Source organism: Ochotona princeps, chromosome 5 (genome assembly GCF_030435755.1).
Source record: "Ochotona princeps isolate mOchPri1 chromosome 5, mOchPri1.hap1, whole genome shotgun sequence".
NCBI lineage: Eukaryota > Metazoa > Chordata > Mammalia > Lagomorpha > Ochotonidae > Ochotona > Ochotona princeps.
Window position 1 is genome coordinate 77,901,809 of NC_080836.1, and position 12,902 is coordinate 77,914,710.

The 12,902-nt window shown below is 41.2% G+C and overlaps 1 protein-coding gene across 3 annotated transcripts in view; it reads left to right on the top strand.

The window, feature by feature from the left end:
- NBEAL1 (neurobeachin like 1) overlaps window positions 1-12,902 on the top strand; it is a 175,729-nt gene that overhangs the window by 103,597 nt on the left and 59,230 nt on the right. For all 3 annotated transcript variants that reach the window (XM_058664871.1, XM_058664872.1, XM_058664873.1), the window contains 7 exons: window positions 654-812; window positions 2,165-2,324; window positions 2,952-3,040; window positions 5,939-6,514; window positions 6,806-6,981; window positions 7,701-7,854; window positions 8,149-8,277. In XM_058664871.1, coding sequence (XP_058520854.1) covers window positions 654-812; window positions 2,165-2,324; window positions 2,952-3,040; window positions 5,939-6,514; window positions 6,806-6,981; window positions 7,701-7,854; window positions 8,149-8,277 — 1,443 coding nt within the window. The remainder of the gene's footprint in view (window positions 1-653; window positions 813-2,164; window positions 2,325-2,951; window positions 3,041-5,938; window positions 6,515-6,805; window positions 6,982-7,700; window positions 7,855-8,148; window positions 8,278-12,902) is intronic.

Sequence of the window (12,902 nt, forward strand, 5' to 3'; positions counted from 1 at the left end):
TTAAAAAAGAGAAAGAGGTCGTTTTTCATAATGATCAAGCAGCACAGGAATGATTCGTTAGGTTAATACAGATAGTTAGAAGATGCAACTGTGAGGGGCTTGGAAGAGTGCGGGCCTCATGCTCAGGCTGGGAACCTTGGGGGTACCTTTGGTCCTTGGGAAGGGCTGCAGACAAGCGGCACTTGAAAGGCTCCCTGGATTGTTGCATAGGCGACAGGGTCTGCCACGGTGCTCTCTGGCCCCCTTTCCCTTAGTCCTTGGAAAACGACGGTAACCAAAACATTCCTAGGATTATCTATTCCTGAAGATTATTTAGAGACCTGGGTAGAGTGGATATAAGAATAACTTGCAGTAAGCTTTTTGCCTTGGACTCCTGATCCCCGGTCCTCTGAGTCTTTGTAATATAACAGTACTTCTGCATCCCAGGTCCAGAGATCCAGAGATTCACAAGAAGACACACGAGAGGAAATGTAGTAAGCCAAAAGCATGTTTGCAGGATGGAGTAGGAATGGTTCAGAAGGTATCTGAGAGTGTAGTTAAGATAAACTGTTAGAAATATAGGATTTAGTTAAAACAACCTTGGTGGTTTATGACTTTATGGTGCTAATATATTTGTGTGTGGTTGTTTGTTTTGTGTTGTTCGATGTTAAAAGCTCTTTGGAATTTTGGAGGTACTCTTCAGTCTCTTGCGTACCAGCCCAACTAGAGGTCAGCTTTTCTTACTGCTGTTTGAACCAGGAAATGCTGACATAATTTATGCCTTGCTGTTGAATCAGAAGTACTCTGACAGACTGCGAGAAATCGTTTTTAAGGTACAAACATTTCATGAGTATCTTTATATTTAGGAACAATTATGTTATGAATTTACTTGCAACATATCATCTTCTATGGCCGAGTTGTTTTTTTCATATATATTTTTAATTTTAAGTTGTTTGGCTTATTTTGATGTATTTTAATGTTTCAGTTGTTTGAACATTCAAAAATTAGTTTTATAGTAGTCTGATAAATTTTCTCAATCAAGCATCTGATTTTTGGTGCCATCTTTAACGTAAAGGCTCTCAGCTCCTTTATAACTGATGTTGTGTTTGGGTGGCAGTGCAGAACATTCTGTCAGTTAATAATGACTAACTTTATGTGGTTCCCACTGTAAGTCATGCACCAAACCCTTGTGCTTAGCTTTCTTGCAATGACTTTATGAAGCGGGTGTTCATTCCTGTCTGGCAGAAAGAAACTGAAGCCAGAGAGATCACTGTTTTATCAAAGAATATAGAATAAAAAAAGATTTTTTAAAAAAGAATATAGTTTGTGGAGCTATTCAAACTATCCCAAAGTGTGAGCTTAGGCTGAAACACTCCAGCTTTTTGCTACTGCGAGTAGAGGAGTCAGTCATATTTCTACAAGCAGAAGCATGTTTTCATAGTTTATTCTTGTTATGACTATTTGGTTATTGACATTAGAGTTACACTACAAAGTCTGCTTATGAGGCTAGTTTTGAAATTCCTAAACTTTCAAAAACAAAGGTGCAATAAAAATGGTCTGGTGCTAATTTTCCACAGTGCAAGAGTTCTGCTGAGGAGATTTGGTATTTCTTCTTCACCATTAACTTTCAAGGGATTGTTCAGGATAGTCCATAAAAATTATTCTTACCATGTAGGGTTACAGTGTCTGTCTTGTAAAAAACATTGATGTCACCTCAAGAACTGTAGGATGACTGATTTTAGCTACCTTTTTAGCATATGAGTAAATTATTTCACAAATATTGGTTTGTTTTTAAAAATTATTTTGACAGCCATTTCATAAATGGATTAATCCAGAAGTTTCCTGAAGGATCTTTGTCTTTTTGAAAGATATTTGGATCAGTTTACTAAACCTTAGCCCTCAAGAATGAAAAGTTTAATTTCTGTTATTTGCCATATTTAACATTTTAAACACTAATTACTTAAATACAGACACATTTCAGCCCAGGTACTCTTAATTTCGTTTTTTTCACAATGGTATATTGTGAAGTATTCCTCTCTGTTTATGTTGTAGGCATTTTTATGTTTGAGGAATAAGGTGATGCACTACAAACCAATATACAATGATGTTATATTCAGTATTGACCTACGTGACAAGCTATTCTTGTTTTTTGTATTTAGAGGAATGTATTACTTGTTGTTTCTAGGTCTTGGAACAAATGTTGAAGTGTACAAATGTTTACGAACGTAGCAAGCAGCGTATTCGACTCAGAGAAGTTGGCTATTCTGGATTGGGGCTCCTCCTTAATGAAGCACCTGTCAGTACTTCTCTTATTAGAAACCTCACCCATCAGATCATAAATACAGGTATGACTAAGGCTAAGATATGACTAAGAAACATCAAAAGGTGTTTCTTCCCTCTATTTTCCTACTATTTTACGTTACCTAATGCTTGACCTAGAAGGGATTTTTTTAGAAGTTGCCTCATGTAGTTTTCAGTAAATTCTTGTGGATTAAAAAATTTAGTTCATAATTGACTCTACTTAAGAAGAAAAAGAAATTAGGAAAAATAAGTGTAAAAGATTTTTTATGGAGCTTAAATTTGGATTAAGTATAAATTTCAAATACTCTTAAATTTCTGATTTTTAATGTAAAGTTTTTAGTACTTATTACAAATAAAATTTATGCCATATGCAGGGAATTTAGAATCATGGACAAGATGTTTTGCCATGAGTGGTCTATAATCTTGTTGATAATACATGTTTCAAAATTAAGTAATAGTAAAGGAGACACACATTGTGGCAGTTTGTTCAGGCAGTTAAGGACAATGAATATAATCATTTAGGTTTAACTTAGTGGTGTTGATGAAATTTGGGCACATTGTAATTTTTACTCTAGAGCGAAATAATTGTCTCAGCCTTTATGTAGTTACTAAGTTTCTTCTCTGATTATATTTGAAATATAATTTAAATTTTTTTGTTTTTTCCACCACAGATTCAGTTATTAATTTCAAAGACCTGTTGTCTGTGGTATATATGTCTCACAGAACATACTTAAATGTCAGAGTGGTCATCTGCAGAAAGGTTAGTGAAGTTTTCAGACGTGTTTTAACAGTAGCATCATCATCATGCTGCAAATAACTTTTATATTAAGCTGTTTGCCACTGCTACAAGTTTTCATTTCTTTTATTTTACAAGTAACATAATTTTGTCAAGTTTTCTTTCTTTTTTTTTAATGCTATTTTATTTATTTTTTGTCAACTTCGATCATTTTTTTTTAAGATTTGTTTATTTTTTTTTATTACAAAGTCAGATATACAGAGAGGAGAGACAGAGAGGAAGATCTTCCGTCCAATGATTCACTCCCCAAGTGAGCCGCAACGGCTGGTTCTGCGCCAATCCAAAGCTAGGAACCAGGAACTTCTTCCAGGTCTCCCATGCGGGTGCAGGGTCCCAAAGCTTTGGACCATCCTTGACTGCTTTCCCAGGTCACAAGCAGGGAGCTGGATGGGAAGTGGAGCTGCTGGGACTAGAACCAGCGCCCATATGGGATCCTGGCGTGTTCAAGGCGAGGACTTTAGCTGCTAGGCCACGGTGCCAGGCCCAACAGTTTTCTTTTTGAAGTGAATTAAATTCATATAGTCATAAATCAATATGTGAGCTATTTTAGTATATATGCTGCCAGAGTGAGCATAACACATGAATTACTATCCGTAGCCCTACATTGTTCCCTGGAAAGATTCCCTGTTTAGAGTAAAAAAATTATTATGAAAGAATAGTTTGTATGAAAATTTCAGTGATTATTTGTAATTCATATTTATTTCAGAGTTTCTGAATCTTTTGGACTTTGTGCAAAAACTTTTAAAATATTTGTACAGTTATGCCAACCGTGATGTGTCTTAAACACACATTTAACCTTTAACTTAGGAGTTCTGGCTCTGGCTCATTGGTGTGTACGCTTCTCGTTCTCTCCCTGTCTCTCTCTGTAGTTCTCCACAATAATCAAAAAACATCATCTGAATGCCTACTGATAAACATTTGAGTTGCTCTTGTTTTCCCATGTTCAAAACTGCTATTAAGGGCCCTGCACGGTATCCTAGTAGCTAAAGTTCTTGTCTTGCATGCTCCGGGATCCCATAGGGTGCTTGTTCTAATCCCGGCGACCCACTTCCCATCCAGCTCCTTGCTTGTGGCCTGGGAAAGCAGTGGAGGACGGCCCAAGACTTGGGACCCTGTACCTGCGTGGGAGACCCTGAGGAGGTTCTGGGCTCCTTGTTTTGGATTGGCTAGGCTCCAATTATTGTGGCAGCTTGAGGAGTGAATCAACAGATGGAAGATCTTCCTCTCTGCCTATCCGCCTCTCTGTATATCTGACTTTCCAATAAAAATAAATAAATCATTTTAAAAAACTGCTATTAAGAATGTTTTATGTATATCTTTGCCTATTTGTAGTCATTCACCTGTAGAATATACTCTGAAATGTGTTAGCTGTGCCAAATGGTATTCACATTTGACATCTTGATAAATTATGCAGAGTAACTGCTATTTTAATATTTCCAAATACTGTGTAATACTGACATTTTTCCCCTTTCAAACTCAACTCTTGAAAATTTGAAGCAGGTTACAGGTTGATTGGTTTCAGTGTGTAATAGATAAAAATAGTTCTCAGTGTGGCTTGATTTTGCTCCATTATAGGTGTAACAGACATAAAATAAGTCCTTTTTAATGAAATCCTTAAAATCATAAAATCAAGAAAAAGTTATTATTTTTTGCCAAGCAAAGCCGAATCTGGAGGGAAAAATGATGTTCTGCATCATTGTAACAATGGTATATTTACTGACTATAACGTTAGTGACAGACAGGTGTCGCTATTTCTCATTTCTTTTCATGTTAGTGCTGTCATGCTGAAGTTCTTAACATTTATTGTCACCTGCTGGTTTTGCGCCTTAAGAGAGATTTTCAAAACCCCAAGAGGTAAAGTTTATTTCCTCTACATGGCTTTGTGATAAAAACGCTGTAAAGATCTTAACTGAATTTACAATTTTTTAAAAACTTGGTTTTACTTTTAAAGCACTGAACTAAAATAGTAGAGATCATACACATTGGTGTGTAAGTGTCTAGTCTTTAATTTTGCCTCACTCCACCTAAGCAGTAGCATTTTTATTATTATATGTCTGCAATTTGGAATTAAAGCTGTATTTTTGTTTTGTTTCTACAATACTGTTACTGAAAAAGTATTTTTACAAAAGTAATCATAAACTTTACCATGAAAAAATATGAGACTGGAAAATATTCTTGGCAGTTTTTATCAAAGATCCCAACCCAGGCACTTTGACAGGTGTTGAGGACATCCCAAGCAGGGCATTTAAACGTTTGACATTGGTGCTACAGTTCCTCCTTTCCTGTGGCCTTTTTTGCTTTGTTTCCACTTTGGCCAGAGCATGTTTGGCTGACTCCTCATCCACCTGCTCTTCAGCTCCTCCTTCTCTGACTTTGCTCTTAGAGATCTTGGTAACAGGGAAGGCACATGTGTTGGGTACCTGCTTTCATGAGCAGGGCTGCCTGACAGCTGCTGCTCCACATGCCTGTTTTTCTGTCACTGTTTTAAGTACATCTCTGCTGTGTATGATAAGTAATATGAAAATTAGTTAGAAATAATATTAGTCGGGCTTGGCAGCGTGGCCTAGTGGCTAAGGTCCTTGCCTTGATCCCATATGGCCGCTGGTTCTAATCCCGGCAGCTCCACTTCCTCTCTATCTCTCCTCCTCTCAGTATATCTGACTTTGTAATAAAAATAATAAAATAAATCTTAAAAAAAAAAAGAAATAATATTAGTCCCCCAAAGAGTTCTTAATCTAATTAAGAACATAATCTTTTGAAAATATATCCTTCCACAGTGTATCATTAACGTAATTGAAAAGACCCTATTTTGATATAAATTATAGATTTAAAAATAATTTTATACTCTTAATTTTTGTGCAGGTTTTACAGATTTTGAAGTCCCAGTCAGATGCGGCCCATCAAATATCACAGCAAGTGGGATGGCAAGACACATTTGTTAGACTGTTTTTAAAAACAAACTTTGAAAATGGAAATACTTTTCATAAGTACAGTAAGGCAGTTCCAATGAAAGACAATGATCAAAATATATCAGCAGAAGATGTTAAGAGGAACTTCGATGAAAAGACAGATGAGGAAAAAACCAACTCTTTTGCCTCAGGGAATGTATCTTCAGATCAGTGGAGTTTGGGAGACAGACAATCCCTTGATTCAAACGTACCATTATTTCAGGAAGATAGTTCTGTGGGAGAATTGTCTTTTAAATCAGAGAATCAAGAAGAATTTTGTCCCAGTATCCCTTCGCATTTGAGTTTAGATCTCAGTGGAATTGACTCATGTGAATTGAGTGATAGTAGCAGTCTGATGCCAGGCAGCCTGCCTAGCACACCATCCCCAATGGAGTCTGTGAAGTCCTTTTCTGTACAGTCTGACAGAGAAAGCAGCGTCACAAATGATACGGGCTTTAGTGATGACTACTCTTTACTTGAAAGCCAAGAGGTAAAATTCCTTGTTTTTCTAAATGTTTATCTTGTTAATGTCGACTACGTACTTTTATTCCTCCAAAATACTTAAGCAATTTTAACAATTTTGTATCATATTCATGTTCTAAGTCTCATGACATAAGGTCTAGAAACCTGAAAGTCTTGAGAACAAAGCATAAGGATCTTTTAAGGTTCTAGGTTTATCAAGGCACTTACAAGATAATTAAAATCAATATATGTGGTAGTTCTTATGATGTACGTTAATAATCTCTTCCTTCCAGTAATTTAATATTATTTTGTTTTACAGAGGTGTGAGGAGGAGCTTTTTCAACTACTGACAAGTATTTTGATTTATGTAATGTGTAAGGGACTAGAAAAGTCAGATGATGATGCTTGGACTGAACGAGGACAAGTGTTTTCGGCACTAACCAAACCAGGAATATCCAGTGAGCTACTTCGACCACCAGATGAAATAAAACTTACGTAAGCCATCAGTTAGTGATTTTCCACCCACTTTTTGGATTGGGCAGGACTTGAAAATAGTAATAATATGTTAATCAATGGGAGGGGGGGAAGGAAAAATTCTGCTCCATGCCTTTTCTTGACTATTACCATTCTTCTGGGGTCTAGAGAAAAAAACAGAAACTACAGTGTGAGATTTACAATATTGGAGCACTTATTGCACTGTGTTCTACAGTATTGTTCACAATAAGTGTTTCCATGCAATGGGAAAGGACTTGTGTTTTCATGAAAAGTATTTCTCTTTTAAGTCATTTAGATTCCCCTGTGAATGATGGCACTCTGTAATAGTAGCACACTAGGAAAAATATATCACTATTTTTCACAGGACTGGACCATCTGTAAACAATAATAAGGCTTTTTTCCCTGACCTTCCCAATTTCCAACTTTAAATAAACCATTTGGAGTATTTCATGTAGATTGGGCAATAAGTCATTGCCATAGCTTTTTGCCTAGTCAAATAAAACATAACTTTTAGTTAACTATACATAATGAAATATACATAATGAAAAAGTTGTTGCAATATTACATCCTATCCACAATGCCGTAATTATATTTTCAATGCTAATATATCATTGGAGAGATGAATATAAAGCTACTAGTAATTAAGTGTTGTTGTTTTTCATATTTTTCTGCCTTTCTAAGCTTACAGTGGTTTTAAGAGGACTTTGTTTTACGCTTAGTTTGCTACAGAAGATGTTAGAATGGGCAGTCACAGAAAACAAAGACGCAAAAACAAATCCAATAACTGCTGAAAATGCCTTCCGACTCATGCTGATCATACAGGACTTTCTGCAGTCAGAAGGACTAGTTAATTCAAGCATGTGGACTGAAAAGGTGCCGTAATAATCCTTTGCAATTATAGTGTGGATAATTAAGGGCATGGCAAAGAAAGAAATATTATATCTCTCTACTGTTTCTCATTAGTACTTAATCAGACATGGTAAACACTGATAAGATATCATGAACATACAGAATTTGTTAAATGTTACTAGCATAGTCACTTTTGCCTTTGCCAAGTAAATATTGGACTAGTTTTGAAATATTTATGATTGGTATGGGGGGAAAGTCATCATTTATAAATTTAAAATTCTGAACTTGCTTTTTTTCTTAATTTCTTCATTGCAATAGCTATTAGAAGATATCATGCTACTCTTTGATTGTCTGTCCGTCTGGTTTGCTGAAAATCCAGTATGGATAAAACTCTCTCAAATTCAGATCCAGTTGCTTCTAGGATTCATTGGGAGTGGCAATCTGCAGGTTTGTTGATTCTTTTATGTTAATTTCTATACTTGCATGCAGCATAGGTGTTATTTATGTGACAAGTGAATGATAATCTTTTTTTGGTGTTTTGATCTTTCTATTCTAAAAAAAAAAAAGGTCCATGATTTCAATCCGTAATTTTACATTGTGTCTGATGATTTTTGTTCACCCAACTCCAAATACCTAAGTACTGAGAATTGTGCTTGATTTTTTTTTAAAGATTTATTATTATTGGAAAGCCAGGTTATACAGAGAGGAGGAGAGACAGAGAGGAAGATCTTCCATTTGATGATTCACTCCCCAAGTGACCGCAACGGGCCGATGCTGCACTGATCCAAAGCTGGGAACCTGGAACCTCTTCCGGGTTTCCCACGCTGGTGCAGGGTCCCAAAGCTTTGGACCGTCCTCGACTGCTTTCCCAGGCCACAAGCAGGGAGCTGGATGAGAAGTGGAGCTGCTGAGATTAGAACCAGCGTCCATATGGGATCTCGGCGCGTTCAAGGCGAGGACTTTAGCCACTAGGCCACGCCGCCGGGCCCCATTGTGCTTGATTTTAAAAATAATTTGCACCATTCCTTCCCCATGGTGCCTGGGAGAAGCCAGCTCCTGGGACCTTGGGGTGCACGCTTGCAGGGGACGATGGGGATAGTAGTGGCAGGTGCATGAGGAGACCTGGGGGCTCAAGTCCTGGCAGGCGGAGCGAATCTGGGAATTTCCCCATGCACTTGGTTCTGGACAAGGTGAGAGGGGAGGGGGCAGCCCCAGTATGCTGGCATAGTGTGCTGGTGGATCAGGCCTGGGAAACTTTGAGTGGGCCTGGATCTTGAGTGTGTAGAAGAGTAAGGTCCCAGGCCAACACATCTGCCAGGAACTTGGGACCCTGGTGGGCAGGCAGAGCTCTAGACCAGCTCACAACCTACTCATCTTCACAAGGCTGGACTGCAGAACCTATGCACTCCTAGGCACAGCAACTGTAGATTCGTTAGGGAAAGGGGCAGAAGAGTGTGGGAAGAGAGGACCCCTGAGGGAGTGTGTTTCAGGTGAAGAATAGTTTCTGAGGGATTCCCAGTGACAAGGTTACTGTACTTATAGGTAAGTGAAGAGGCTGAGCCTGGGAAGTTTGGAGGGGAGAGGCCAGAGGACCTTTATGGGTCAGACTGAGGCATGGGGGCTGGACTAGTTAGCATGAAACTGTGCCAACTGCCACACAACAGCCCATACAAAGCTAGGGTTGGGAACCTGCCTGGCAGGGCTAGATCACAGTAAACACTAGTGAGTGTCAGAATAGGCGATGGGTCATGTTAGGCTGGGCCATGACACTAACTAGCACACAAGAGAACCATGTCCCGAGGTAGATTCTGTGGGGGATATGTGGACCCAATTCAGTGGAATTGCAGTTTCTGCCGGTTTGCTTAAGAACCTGGGGGTGGTGATGAGCTGAGCTAGGCATGACCACATGAGTACTGGGGTCAAACGCAGGCTGCGCAGGATCAGGCTACAACATCCACCAGCTCATACAAAGGCTGGGACAGAGGAGGCAGGCTATGCCAGGTAAGGGCCTAGCACCTGCTGTTAAGTATGAGATCTACGTCTGGGAGTGGGCCTGGTGGAAGAACTTGGGAAACTCCCATGGTGGGCGGTAGTTCCCGCTGGAGAGCATGTGGTTCAGACCTGGTGTTGGTCAGGCTGGGCAAGGTAGCTCCACCTGTTGGCAAGTGTGTGGGTTGGTTCTGGAGAGGGGTGTACCAGGCAGTTTGGGCCAAACTTAGCCCACTGGCAGGTGCAGGAGCCAGGATGGCTGGGCTAGGCTATCACACCAGTCAGTTTGTATGAGCCAGCGATGGCAGCAGACTGGGCAGGGCTAGGTTGCAGCACCCACCAGCAAGAGTTGGGAGTGGGAATAGACTGGGACAGATCAGGCTGCAGCATCCACTAGTGAAGGCCAAGCTGGGTGATGGGCTATGCCAAGTTGGGTCAGAGCAACCGCTGGTGTGTACAATATCCGTGCTTGGGAACAGACCTGGGTGGGGAACTAAGGGGATGCCTTGGCTGAGATGTGGTTTCCATTGGTGAGTGCAAGAACCTGAATGGGGTTGGCGATCTGGGCTGGACATAACTGCAGTATCCCTTGCGATGGGTTTTAGACTGGGTCTGGGTTGTGCCAGACTAGGCTACACTCCAGCACCCACTGGTGCTTGTGAGAGCCGGGGTGGGTGTAGGACAGACTGGGGTAGATCTCAGAACCCACTAAAGCACACAAGAGCTGTGTCTGTGTGTGGACCTGGTGTGGCTGGGCTATAGTAAGAACTGGAATGGGTGTGGGCAGGTTGAGCAAGGCCACTGTTCCTGCCATGGCAGGGGTGGGCTAAATCTGGGCCATGGATGCACCAGTATGTGAGATCTGCCACTTTGGAGGAGACCTGAGATAGGAGCTTGGGGAACTCCTCTCAGGATGCAGTTCCTGTAGATAGCACAGGAACCAAGACTGGGAGCAGCCCAGACCAGGCTAGGTTACCTTACCTGCTGGCGTATGTGTGGGTCAGGTCTGGGGGCAAGCTAGGCTGGGCCCATCCATAACACCTGTGGGCAGACGTGAGAACCAGGAAGGGGTACAAGACAGGCTGGATCAGGCCATAATACTAGGCAGTTCACATGAGGACTGGAACTTGGAGCTGGCTGGGTTGGGCTAAGCTGCAACACTGGCTGGCAAATGCCAACATGAGGTGAGTCATGGTAGATTGGGCCGCAGCACCCACCAGCACACGTGAGACCCCGGAGGTTGGGGTGCAAGCACAGTAGGGGCTCCTTGGGGCTCCCCTGCTGAGGCACTGTCCCCATTGGCAAGCATAAGAATTGGGATGGGGGTAGACCAGGCCAGGCAGGGCTGTAACACCTGTTGACTTGTATGTGAGTTGTGTTAGGGGGAGAACCAGGCTGGGCTAATCAATTGTACCCACTGATATATGCATAAGTCAGAGTGTGTATGGGTTAGACTTTGCCGCAGCATCAGCTGGCAAGTGCTGGGACTGGGCAAATCCTGTCAAGCTAGACTGCAGAATCACTTGGGGAGTGCAAGATCCACAACTGGGAGTGGGCCCAGTAGGGAAACTGTGAGCACCTCTGATGGATTGCAACTCTCACTGGTGAGCCTGAGAACCAGGGCTGGGGATGGGCCTGGCTAGACAGGTGGTGGCACCTGTGCCAGCATTAGTGCTGCCAGCCATAGCACCTATTGGTTTGCGTAGGAGACGGGTGGAGACAGAACTGACCACGCAATTGCAACCACCAGTGTGTGTGTGTAGGCTGATGTGGGTGACAAGAGTCAGAACCCGTACAAGCAAGCACAAACAAGAATCAGGTCTGGGATCACCTCAGACGAAGTTTCTTTGGGGATCCTGCCAGCTGAACTGCTGGACTTAAACTCCAACCACGAGAATTGCAGCTTCTGTGGTCTGACCGTGGAGTGCATGTCAGAACTTGGCCTCAATGGCTTTGACAGAGCAGTGGATGGCATACCCAGATGCACAGGGAGAATATGGCAGTACATTGGAGCCTGCAGAAGACACCTAATGCCATAGCAGAGGATGGAGAGCAGAACAAATTGATCCACTACCCCAGCCAAACGTTGGCAACAAATATATGGGCGAATGGAGACTTGAAGTGGACTGTCAGCCAATGGACCTTGTAAGGATTTCCTCATCCTTGGATTTGAGAGATTGACAGCATTTCAGGACTATCAAAAACACTTGAGCAGGACTCTTGGAACATGCTCCACTGGGGGCCCTGTGATAGCATCAGGTGGCCGTTCCCCATCCCTGAGTACTGAGATAGGGGGAGGGCTTGGTGCAGCTTCTCCCCTTACCTCACCTCTTCCCTCAGACACAGGAAGAAGAAAATGTGGAAACAGTTGTCTCACTCATTTTCCCCAACCCCGCACTTTTCTCACCTTAGTGAACTATGTAAACATCATCAGAAATAAAACTTAAGGAAAGAAATAAAAAATTTGGTTGAGGGTTCAAAGTGGAACTAGGCTCTAAAAGCATAAATAAAGTAGATACGTTGTTAAGAACATTGAGAAGATACTGATGTTGTGGTGTAGCAAGTAAAGCTGCCACCTATAATGCTAACTGCTCTATTTCTATCCACCCCTCTGAAATGGTCTCAGAAAGCAGCTGAAGATAGTCTAAGTGTGTGAGTTCCTGCCAACTATGTGGGAGACTTGCATATAGCTGCTGACTTCGGCCTGACTCAGCTCTGGCCGTTGTGGCCGTTTGGGGAGTGAATCAGCACATGGGATATCTGTCTGCCTCTTCCTTTTTTTCCTGTAACTGTTTGAATTATATGAGTAAAATATTTTTTGTAAATCAAATTTAAGATTCTGGCATACATGCTGTTTTAACAGTTGTAGTCTAATGATTCTGTTTTTTGGTAGGTATGTGTTTGTTTCTGATTTAAAACGTAGTGTGTGCTCATTTTGGAAAATACAAGCATGCAGAGGGAAAAGCAGATAAGCTCTTCAACATTCTGTAGCCTACGAGCAAACAGTTGTAGCCTTAGTGTGTTGTTTCCTTCTTGTCATTTTTTCTATGAATATTTGTTTCAGCTGATTGCAATTATAATAC